This window comes from Porites lutea, chromosome 10, assembly GCF_958299795.1.
Source record: "Porites lutea chromosome 10, jaPorLute2.1, whole genome shotgun sequence".
Classification (NCBI taxonomy): Eukaryota; Metazoa; Cnidaria; class Anthozoa; order Scleractinia; family Poritidae; genus Porites; species Porites lutea.
The window spans coordinates 9,877,392-9,889,709 of record NC_133210.1 but is presented as its reverse complement, the minus strand read 5'-3'; the positions used below and the strand labels follow the sequence as shown (position 1 = coordinate 9,889,709).

The window sequence follows — 12,318 nt, the reverse complement described above, 5'->3', positions numbered from 1 at the left end:
ATAGTGGAAGGCCGAATTAATGGGCTATTGACTCAAAGGCCATGAGGGCGAGAGGAATAATTGTTTTAGCAAAATTAACACTCATTTTAGTACCATTAACACTCATTTTTTTCACGGGAACATATGAACCCACAATTGACCTACTCCCAACGTCAGTGGCTTCATAGCTCAGTTGGTAGAGCATCGCACCGGTATCGCGAGGTCACGGGTTCAAACCCCGTTGAAGTCCTGAATTTTTTTCAGGCTTCTTTTCACAATTGCATAAATTGCGTTCACTGCGACGATCGTTTCTTCATTTTCAAAATCCAACTAGTTGGTCAAAAATATCGAGACAAAACAACTTTGGCTAGTTAAAGCTAGACTTTAATCCTTTTTTTGCCGCCAAAAAGCCGGCGCTTTTCGCTACTAGTGGGCTGTAACATATAGCCTAATAGTAGCTCTACCAATCAGAACGCACCATTGATAATACACCACTAGTTGGATTTTACTAAAAGTAAATAGCTTCTGCTACTCGAGCATCGTGAAATCAGAACCTAAAAACCCGCTGAATATTTTTTTTAGTCGCTAGGTCCTCAAAGGTGCAAAGAATTCAGTGCAAGATAACAAAGTCTAATTCATCTGTGACAATCAATGATGAAGGTAAAGAGCATGGAGCTTTTGTAAACGGGGAGTCTAAAAACTGATTTGAGCATTGTTACCGTGAATAGGAGGATCGATTGTGCTAAGTGTCCCCAAATGGTAATCAGTGTTTTACCGTCGTAAAATCCCTTACTGTCGCCACCAAAAAGACCATGCGGGGCAGGGCGGGGCGAGGGGGAAATAGAATCTATATAAAGGGAGGGGAGCTCTTCGTCCTGGTTTTCCTCTTAATTTAGTTTCTTTCCTTTACGAATTTAGTAAATTTTAAATATATATATTATTTTCAGCCCGCTGTGAAAATAATAAATAAATAAATAAAATAAATAAATGATAACAAAAAAAAAGAGAATTCGATCGTGTTTTAAAATGCCATCGACATGCATTTAGCTAGCAAAAATAGCTGACCTGCCGCGTAATGTCGATTAATCTGCGACAGAAGATTAGAAAAACAACCGAAAAAATACCGTTGTTCTCGAATACAAAACCAGCTGCTACAAAAGCCGGGGGTCCACGGTGGATCAGCCGATTTGCAAAAGCTCTCTGGGGAAAAGAGAAGACCTGCTACGAATTCCGTCCAAGCATGAGCGATACAACCGATCTCGTAAACCGATAATTTCATAAACGGTCTCAAGGACAATGAATTACAAAGTGTCACAATTTCAAACTCACGTTCTGTGGAATAACAAGACTTTATTGAATTACAATATAACAGGTGTATCATTTCGGGAATCCTCTCGCCTTCTCCGAATGAGGTTGTGAACATCTGAGTTAAACAAACCTCCCGTAAACATCGCAACAGGTTCGACCTGCGTTGTCGTATTCGGTGGAATCCGTCAAATCTTCACCATACCACAAACGAAACGTTTCCCCTGAAGAGGGGTAAGGGTAATCAAACGAGAGGACAAGCGTAGAAGACAAACCGGTATAACCAGGAATGCTGGAAAACTTCCTTAATTTCAGGACGCTATTGCCTGACAGAAACCTACTCAGCGGCAGGATGGCCCTAGAGCTCGAGCCGGTTGTTATGGCTACATCAACGTAGTATCTTAAGGAAGGTAAATCACAGCCCCAGTAAGACCAGCTGGAACTAGTATGCTTGTCACAGGTGACGTAACCGTACAGGTGAACCAACTTTATGGCTGCTAAGTTACCGGAGGGAACATAAAACCTGCCGGGCCGATCATCGAGTGCACTAAAGCACACTGCTTCGTAATTCAGCTTCCTCCAGCGGCCTGTTAAAGAAACAAAAAGCGATAAATGAAAAGTTTAGTTCTCTTTCGTAAAACAGCCTAAAATTTAACCGTCAACCGTCATAAAAGGCAGTCATTACTAGCTGTCAAACGGTTTGCAGGTCTTTCAAATTTCACTATTTCAGCTGATCATCTCGGACTTCTAGATGTCAAACAATCGATTTAACTGGTAAACCGCCGTGAACCGCCAAAATCGGTAAAATTTAATAGTCATCCGTCAAAGTTATCCCGGCATCCCCTGTTGGGACCCCGGCCCCGTGCAAGGAATGATGGACCGAAATGAAAATTTATGCTCCTTAAAAGGAGCAATGTTCAGTCAAAATACCGTTGTTACTAAGTTGTTACGGTTTCCAGATGGAAATATTGTGCAGACAAATGCATGTGAAATAGTTAACACGGCGTCGGATAGAGGTTCATCGGGCGGTCGCGTTACCAAACCAGCCATCTCAGTACAGTTGCAGCAGGATAGAACTTGGTTTTAAGGCGACCTAAGATTTTTTCTCTATTTTGTATCAGTCTTCGTTGCATTACTTTTGGCAACAACTTAATCTCAAGTTCTTGTTTCAATGAGGGAGGCTTCAGCATGTACTTGCTCTTTTTCAGAAACACTTCTTACCCCTGAGCATGGAGATTTTCGTGTGTCGTCTTTTAATAGCTTATGGTCTGAGTCTGATCATGATCCTGTTTGCGGCCTTACCAACAGATAAGTTTTTTTAACATTGACTGTTTGTTCCCTAGTGATACTTGTAGAAGATCCTTCAAATGGTATTGTAGCAATATTGATATCAGAACTTGAACTCACCTTCATTGGCGTCAGAGGGCATCACTGCAACAGAAAGGAAAATGAGTAACAAAATTTGCTTCATGGTGGTGCACGCAGTTTCGAGACCGTCAACGCTTATTTGTAAATTAAAATGCAACAGGGTTTCCAGTTTTATGGGTCCTGCTGCATGTAATTATTTCTGGAATGGTCTACTTATCAGAGGCAAGGTCAAAGAGAGGTTATGGTAAGAAAAGAAGCAATTGATTAGCTAAGCCAGCCAATACCGATGAAACCTGAACTTACTCAGGATGAAAGGCAATTCTAAAACGTGACTGTTTTCAGGTTCTGTTATGCCTTTTTCTTTTAATTCGATGTGCTTCATTATGATGTGTACAGCTTCAAAATAATCAATGAATGTTTGAGATCAAACTTTTGCGATCACGAGGCCGGAGAGAAAATCTTTTCAGAAAACATTTTTCCTAGCCCATCAGACGGTACGTGTTGAAGGTGGTTTCAGCAAGGCTAGCCGCAAGTAAAATATTCCTTTACAGCTGATGTAAGACGTGTTGTACCTGATTGCATCAAGAAAGGAAATGAAATGTTCCTCAGACTCATGTCAGCAATTTACGGTTGTTTGTGAACTAAAAATACTCGGATTGTTTTCTTTAAAGCCGACTACGAGCAAAGGTCTGATGTAAGACGTGTTGTACTTGATTGTAGCAAGAAAGGAAATAACATGTTCCTCAGACTCATAGCAGCAATTGTTGTGAACTAAAAGTACTCGGATTGTTGTTTCCTTTCTTTCCCGGCCGGCACTGAGGAGCAAAGGCTCCCGGTGAGGGTAAAAAGGCGGAATGAGTTTGCGGAGTGGCATGTGGCATGGCTTGCGAAATGACATAATTATGCGAAATGTACTATATGCAGAATGAGTGAAAGAAATAAATTGAGCAGAAAAGCGCTGCCTATTAATGTTGTGGGCTCGACTACGATGACAAACAAAAAGCCACGAAGCTAGGTTTCACTCTGGATTGGCCTTTTTCGCTCAGCTACAAAGATTCTACTACTTGCCTTTATTAGTCGGGCTGCATGGCATTGCCGTTACTATGTACATAACAAAAGTTCGCCCAATGAAGAAAAGATGTTTTAGAAGGTCACGCTCCCTTCTGCTGTAATGTTTCTGCGAAAGATGTTTGCACGATTAACTTCACAGTAACTATCAATTTTAACATGGCAAATTGAATTTTGCAATCGACCCCGATAACTCGAATTCTCGCTAACTCAGTCCGGCTGTGACTCGAACTTTTCCCTTCCGAGTTCGAGTTACTGGCGTTCTTCTGTATTTGAAACCGCGTGAGAAGTCTTTTTTTTTTTTTGAGACGGTGTGTTGCGTGATCGTGACATATTATTCTATCAGAGATCAAATATATCAGACTTCACGTTCAACGATCGTTCTTTTCCCACTACCGTTACGATAAAGATTGACCCTTGATTTGAGTTTAGTGAAGTACAGGTTATATACCCCTAAATAAAAGAACCGACAGATTTGCGACACAATACGTCTGCACGTATTTACGAGACTTATTTGTTTATTTCATTTGGGACTACCGAGTATACCAATTCCTTGCAGCCTCGTAAAGCTTGCAGCTACTAGAAATGATTTCCTCCATAATCCTCGTGAACTCCAAGGTGCTGCTCTGCCTTGTTGGTTTGAGCCAGCAAAGCGGTTGCTCCTTCAAATTTGTGCCAAAAAAATCGCTTGCCAAAAAAGGACGCGGCAGAGACGCGCGTTTGATTTTCTGTATAGTTTATTTCTTTGCGCCATTTCCATATATTACGTTCCGCATGATTATGTCATTCCGCAAGCCATGCCCATGCCCGATTCCGCAAACTCATTCCGATTTTTACCCTCACCACAAAGGTCTGATATGGAACGTGCTGTAGCTGCTCAGTTGCAGCGAGAAATGAAGTGAAATACTAGCACTGATAGAGACTTAAAAATTCCCGTACGACCTTACCATTAACACAAAAAAACAAACATAGCACCTAACTTAGCTTATTTACTCTTCCAACTTCATGATTTTCAACTCTTAGATCTGATATTTCGTGCCGCACAACTGAGAAATCAAGATAAAAAATGGTCGTTTAGCGCTAGATGAAAGGGAAAGCGAAAATGAAAATATTTTTCTGTGTGACGTGCGTTAAGGCAAAAGAGAACAACAAGATTTATCTCCAGGTTAAGTTTCATCCGGTTCTAGGCAATCTAGAGAAAGTATTGGCGATCAACCATATTTCTAAACATATTTTCAAACCCAGACCTTAAACTGCTTGAGGATTAGGTTGTTGTAAGTCTGTGAGTTTGCTAAACTATTTTACGACAAGAGTGCTCAGTAGAGCCGATATTCAAAAAAGCCGTTCCTCAGGCATCGTGATGCTGGCTGGAACGTATGGCATCTTAAGTAAAAATTGGCTGGGAATTAGTTAGGGAAGCTTACGCTTCGCCTGGAAAATGTGAGTTTAGACAACCCCTTAAGATCTCGTACATTCTTTACCTCACCGCTTAGAAAATGTCAGAAAACATAAAAAGAAAGCATTCTGGTTACTAATATCTCAGTTAGTCAATGTTAAGTGAATAGTGAATAACATAGTTGTACAAAAGGTATTTTTTTTAATCATTGAAATTTAAGGGAAGAAAAAATCGAAACGAACTTTTCAAACACTCTGTATATATATCTTACGCTAGTCAATTCATCTTTAAAAGTGACGTGAAAGTGTATGTTGACTAGCATCAGGGATACGAAACGTCAAGTGTATAAGTTCATAAGTTTATCACCGCTGAATGCCATAATGAATAGTTTGTAAAGACCTCAGTATACAATAGTCTGTGCGTACCCTTTTTCTATTTCCTAAGATAAAGACAACAGATAAACTGCTGGAGGATGCATTTACCTTTTTGCTTGTTTTTTTCCTCGCCGTTGTCAAAAGCAGCTGAAGTCAGGGACGAGTCCTGTCCCTTCAGTATCTATAAAGAAAAGTATGTTTATCATCCACGTCATTCCACTTCACTGCCATGCACTTGCACTGAGATTTTTTCCAAACGTTTCTTATGTGGGATTTTATACTACACGTACATTTAGAGTGCAGAAATGAAAATAAAAATCTTTAATGAGTTTACCTTAGACAGTTTAATTTCATTAACTATACTAGGAGTTTCAAAAGCAAAATTTAAATAAAAAAGGAAGTAAATTGGTACATGTGTGTCCAACCGGATTTTCGAAAACGTGAAATCTCTATCTCTTAAGCGGGCTTAAGAAACCTGCCTTTTGACGACCTTTCACTCGTGCAATTGACTGCTAATTTCCTTAGGTTGGTTTTCAAAAAATCGGTTAGATGTACACATATACATACATAAATGAACACGCAATAACATGGCTTAATAAAATGAACATGGCTTAATAAAATGAATATAACGAAGTATCCTAAATGTTAGAGACAATGGCTTTAAGTTTATCTAATGAATTAATCTTTAAAAATCTTTGATGAGTATTCTCCTAAGACAGTTTTAATTAACTATACTAGGAGTTTTTAAAGCAAATAATTTAACATACAATTAAAACATTTTTCTCACTTTTTACAAATAGCCTGCCCAAAGAAAACAAGTGATAGCAAAGTATAACCGCTAACACCACACTTTTCGGAACTAGATATAACATTTTGTTTAAATAAAAATCCCACGTACAAAAAGGTTTTGCATTCACGAGTGACTCAAAGAAGCCTCATTAACCTGAGATCAGCTCTGTTTTTTTTTTTCGCTTGGTAAATATAATTCCGGCGGGCAAGGCGAAATGTAAGAGAGAATGTATGAGAGTTGCAAAAATTGGGCCTGATAAGAGGTGAGCGCCTCATTTTTATAAGTTTACAGTGAGAATCGGCCAACAGACTAACCCGACCGACCGAGCAAGGTTCCCCCAATAACTCAATATCAGTGAGCGTAAGTAATTTTTATGCTTTTATCGTTTACGATTCCTGACAAGACAGAGCCCTTCTTCACTAAAATGACATTTGTCGTTATGAAATTTTTAAATTGGGAAACGCGTCGGCGATTATAAACGGACAAATTTTCAAACTACGCATTTTCGTTAGAATCCGAGCGACTCCGTATAAGATTCCACATTATTGGGAGTCATAAGACAGGACGAAGGCGCTGTTAAGGACGGATTACAAACTTTGCATATCTTCGGCAGGATTTCAAATGCTTCCGCAGTTGTACACCGCCGGCAATTAATAACAGGTAAGTCTATTTAAACTGATTGTGCTAGATTTAATTTTTTAATAGCAAATATATGAGTGTTATTTTATTTTATTTTTACCTTTTTGACTGAAGAAGATTCATCCTGGTTTCCAGCGTCCTCTACAGGATAATGTTTCGCGGCATGCCGAGACGATACAGAAGCAACAATCCCAGAAACGAACAACAGGAGGAAGATAGGCTTGATGTATTCCATTATGAAGATCGTCTTTAAACCTGTAATAATATAAACAAAACTAGAACATTTAGTCCGCTTTCTGTACGTCGTAATTACGAAACGCTTGACACTTGAGGGCCTGCACAAGGTCTCTCAAGTCATATTTCGCATAATAATCACATTGTTAACGCTGGCCTTAAAATTGAATTTCATAGCAGCGCATATATGATTCAGTAGGTTTCATTCCTGAGGGTTCCGCCAATAATGGCACGTTTTCCATTAAAAATGAAATTCCCGAAATCCGAGAACCTTTGGCTCCGTTTGTAGACACTGAATCGGTTATTTCTGAATCTAAGGAGAACTAAAAAGATGAAGAAGCTGACAAGCACACTCAAACAGAACGGTGCTACATCTTTTTTTACTTATAAACGTGAAAAATAAAACATAGTTTATCATAGAAATAAACTTTTGAGTGCAATTGTCCGATGGGGTTGTAAAAATCGATAAAAAGGTTCAGTACTCATTAAAGATATGAGGTGGTTTAATTTTCAATCTTGAGTAAAAGCATTTTAAAAGTATAGACTAAACTAACTAAATAATAACAAAATCTGAATAGAATTAAGAAAAAAGTTTATCAGAAACGTAAGAGACAAATCTCTTTTTACGTAAAGTAATGGTTTTTAATGTTTGTGTAGATAATTCCAGCTTTGCTTACCTTTTCTAACTGCAGTGACTTTGAGTACCATAGACTTCAGTCCCTCGGATTACTACTTTACGGTGGTTGTAGCAAGAAGCCAAAGTATGGTCCGAATGATTTGGCAGCAAAAGTGTAGCTCCTTTTATAGCGGAAAGTTGGCGCAAACATCACGCACACTCAATTTTTAAAAACACTCAAAATTAGAAAATTTAGCTGTCCTTATGACCTTTAATTAATTATTTAAATACCGCAATGTTTGATTTACGGTTCATTAGAATCCTGAGGAGGTCATTCTTGCAGTCTTCGCCCTTCAACTTCTTTGTTCCACTATTAAAACCTAATATTAGACTAACTAACAAACTATGCTTTAGACCAATATCTCTTTACTAACTGGTTTTTTTTCGTGCAATTGACCCATGTGAAAAATTATAGTTTTGAGTTTTTAAGGAAAACAAAATACTTGCCGTCAACCACTTCCTATGCTTACTAGCATAACCTTGCAGCTATTGTTCTTACTTTGCTACTGAATTATATTAATAACGCTAAAAATAGTTTTCTTGATTCTTAGAAAACAAACCTGAGTTGTTATGCTGTGATCTGCAGTCATGCAGACATAGTTTCCAAAACCCTTTGAATATAGTCTCATTTAGCGACTGCTTTCACTTTGGCGAATTTAATTGAAAATAGTTTTTAAACTTTGGCCCAACTTTTTACTACTCTGGCATAGCACTAAAATTTGTAATTTAAATACAATATTTATTCTTGAAGCAATTAAGAGCGGTTTTTGGACTTATTACTAGACAGTTCTATTTTGATGGAACTGTCGTTAATGGTACAAAAAAATGCAATATTTTTCATGTCTTGAGGCACTTGTCGACTGACTTCCTGTGCTTTAGAGCATATGCTTTTCCTTACTGGTTTATATTTGGCGCATTTTAAGATAATAGATTTTAAGATAGACAAAGGTTATTTCAGAGCTTTTTAAGGAAAACAAAATACCTGGCGTCATCCACTTCATATGCTTACTAGCATAACCTTGTACCCATTGTTTTTACTTTGCTACTGAATTACATGACGCTAAATACATTCTTCTTGAGTTTTAGAAAACAAACCTGTGTTTCTATGCTATAACCTACAGCCTGGCATTCTATGCCGTCTAGCATAGTCTTTTATATTAGCGACTGCTTTAATTTTAGAGAAGTTAACATTTATTAAAAATAGTTTTTAACCATTCTTTATACGTCTACGCCTTGCGCCAACTTTTTACAAACTGGTTGTGTTCTCCTGTAGAACTGAAATTTGTAATTTAAATTCAATATTCATTCTTGAAGCACATCAAAAGCGTTTTTTGGACGTAACTAGTTTTATTTTGGTGAACTGTTGTTTGCTAAAAAAAATCCAATATTTTTCATGTCTTGAGGCACTTTTCGACTAACTTCCTATGCTTTTGAGCATATGCTTTTCCTTACTGGTTATATATTTGAAATATAATAGATACTTTAAATTTGAGGCTGAGACAGACAAAGGCTCTCTCAGTATCATGGTGCTGTCTGCCCACAATTATCAGTTTCCGGTGTACAAGCATAAGCTTCGTACTCATTGCGTTTTGCGCATAGGTGTAATAAAAAGTTTTCAAAACCCTATGATCCGGCTATACTGTCTTCCATTTCTTATGATAAAATATAAGCTGATGAGACAGGCATTTTTGTTTTTTCTTTGTAGGCACCGTCACTGGCAATATACTGAATATACTTTACCAGTAAATCACGCGAAAAAATCAGTGAACCAAACTATCATTTTCAACTATTAAATGTTGTCGCTGATGGTTCGCTATTGGATATGCTGAAGAAAGCAATCGGATGAAATTGGCGATTGTTTGAGTAGATTTTCGTTTGCCGAAACAAAAAACTGAGCGGCGCGGATAAGAAATGTTTTATCAGACTTTTTCTATCCGAAAAGGTGACAAATACTGAAGAGCCATTTCGGGTACAATAAATCATTCATTGCAGTCATTAACAAAAGATTTTTAATGGCAATCATCTTATCCAAACGCAAGCTTAAGTTTGCGCAATCGAAAGTTTTTGATAAAAGTAAGAGTTTGTTATTCTGTGCCAGTAAACCACAGGTAGCCCAAGCTCGAAATATGAGCATCGGCGAGCATCGGCGTTATTGCGTAACATTCGAAATATAAGGATTTGTATGAGGGAAAAAACCTATCGTCTCTGTAACATACCAAAATGAAAGGATTTCAATTAAAAAACACTTACCTTACTTAAATATGTGTTACGTCTCTCCTGTGTAGTCCACGGGTCGATTTATGGCCGTTTTACGGGTTTTCATGTAAACGGTTTTCTCTCTTGTAAACCCGTGGTTTACACAGGAGAGACGTAACACACATTTTAAGTAAGGTAAGCTGTTTTTATTGAAATCCTTTCATTCTCGTAGGATACAGAAACGATAGGTTATTTCCTCATACAAATTCTTATATTTCGAATGTTACGCAACAACGCCGAAGCTCGCCGATGCTCATATTTCGAGCTTGGGCTACCTATGAGTTATCTGACTTCTGTATCATTTTCAGTATGACCTCGACTGCGTTCCATTTCCCGTGACTAACATCAAGAACCTTACATGAAAAACCAACTTCCTTTACTCGGCCGGGGCACCCAACGACAATTTCCTGTAAAATATCCGTTCGGAGAAGCAAAATTGCCTAGAATTTTCTATACCCTGAGGAAGGCTAAAAATTTCTAGATGACTGTTCCATTCATGTACAATTTTCGAACCTATTTATTAAGTAAATTCCACGGCTCCGATTTTCTGAAGTTTAATTTTTCGCATTCCACTCCCCAGGTTAAGCTATTTTTCGCAGAAAAAGAAACCTAAAATTTTCGGAATCGAAAATTCGATGGAACTGAGAGGGATCAGAAAAATTTCACTTTCGTAAAACTTTTAATTGCATCTAAAAATTTTGGGAAAGTAATACTGAATTAGCCGTTGTAATTTTGAAAAGACTCACAAGTTGCCCTAGGATGACCGAACAGATATTAAATTTCATAGCGCCGCTTAGAACGTATTTCTTAAGATCTAAAAGTACTCTGGATACTCCTAAAAAGTGTTTTCAATGCAATGCATTTGGAGAAGGAAACCGTCGTTTTTTAATTAATTATTTAAATACCGCAATGTTTGATTTGCGGTTCATTAGAATACAGAGGAGGTCAAGTTGATTATGATTCGACATTCTTGCAGCCGGTTCGATCTTTAACTTCTTTGTTTCACTATTAAAATCTAATATTAGACTAACTAACAAACTATGCTTTGGACCAATATCTCTTTACTAACTGGTTTTATCCTAATGTAATTGACCCGTGTAAAAAAATATAGTTTTGAGTTTTTGAAGAAAACAAAATACCTGCAGTCAACCACTCATGCTTACTAGCATAACCTTGTACCTATTGTTCTTACTTTGCTACTGAATTATATTAATAACGCTAAAAATAGTTTTCTTGATTTTTAGAAAACAAACCTGAGTTGTTATGCTGTGATCTGCAGTCATGCAGACATTTCCTATGCCCGTCGAGTATAGTCTTAGTTAGCGACTGCTTTCACTTTGCCGAATTCAATTGAAAATAGTTTTTAAACTTTGGCCCAACTTTTTACTACTCTGGTATAGCACTGAAAATTGTAATTTAAATACAATATTTATTCTTGAAGCAATCAAGACCGTTTTTTGGATGTATTACTAGATAGTTCTATTTTGATGGAACTGTTGTTAATGGTACAAAAAAATGCAATATTTTTCATGTCTTGAGGCACTTGTCGACTGACTTCCTGTGCTTTAGAGCATATGCTTTTCCTTACTGGTATATATTTGGCGCATTTTAATATAATAGATTTTAAGATAGACAAAGGCTATTTCAGGGCTTTTTAAGGAAAACAAAATACCTGCCGTCATCCACTTCACATGCTTACTAGCATAACCTTGTACCCATTGTTTTTACTTTGCTACTGAATTACATTAATGAAGCTAAATATATTCTTCTTGAGTTTTAGAAAACAAACCTGTGTTTCTATGCTATAACCTACAGCCTGGCATTCTATGCCGTCTAGCATAGTCTTTTAGCGACTGCTTTTACTTTGGAGAAGTTAACACTTTATTAAAAATAGTTTTTAACCATTCTTTATATGTCTACGTGATTTTCCCTGTCCTATATCATGTCTGATCCAAAATTATATCCCCAATTTCAAACCAGGCCTTGCACTCCACTCTCAAAACATGACTAGAGCAGCTACCCAGCTACCCCGCTACCCAGCTACCTTGTATTACTATAGTTCTATTTTGGTGGAACTGTTGTTAATGATACAAAAATCCAATATTTTTCATGTCTTGAGGCACTTGTCGACTGACTTCCTGTGCTTTCGCATTTATTTTATCGGCCGTACTTGAAATTATTAACTCGGACACCCGGGCCCAGCACTCTGTGGGAAATGTATTAAAGGCGCTGA

The 12,318-nt window shown here is 37.6% G+C and overlaps 1 protein-coding gene across 1 annotated transcript; it reads right to left on the bottom strand.

Moving 5' to 3' along the window:
* Positions 1-1,309: 1,309 nt before the first annotated feature.
* LOC140951013 (uncharacterized) lies at positions 1,310-7,968 on the bottom strand. Its single transcript, XM_073400234.1, has 5 exons — positions 7,831-7,968; positions 7,020-7,174; positions 5,599-5,671; positions 2,692-2,715; positions 1,310-1,871 (listed from the first exon to the last, which is right to left on the bottom strand). The coding sequence occupies exons 1-5, from the start codon at positions 7,859-7,861 to the stop codon at positions 1,408-1,410; spliced, it is 747 nt and encodes a 248-aa protein (XP_073256335.1). The 5' UTR covers positions 7,862-7,968; the 3' UTR covers positions 1,310-1,407.
* Positions 7,969-12,318: the final 4,350 nt, after the last annotated feature.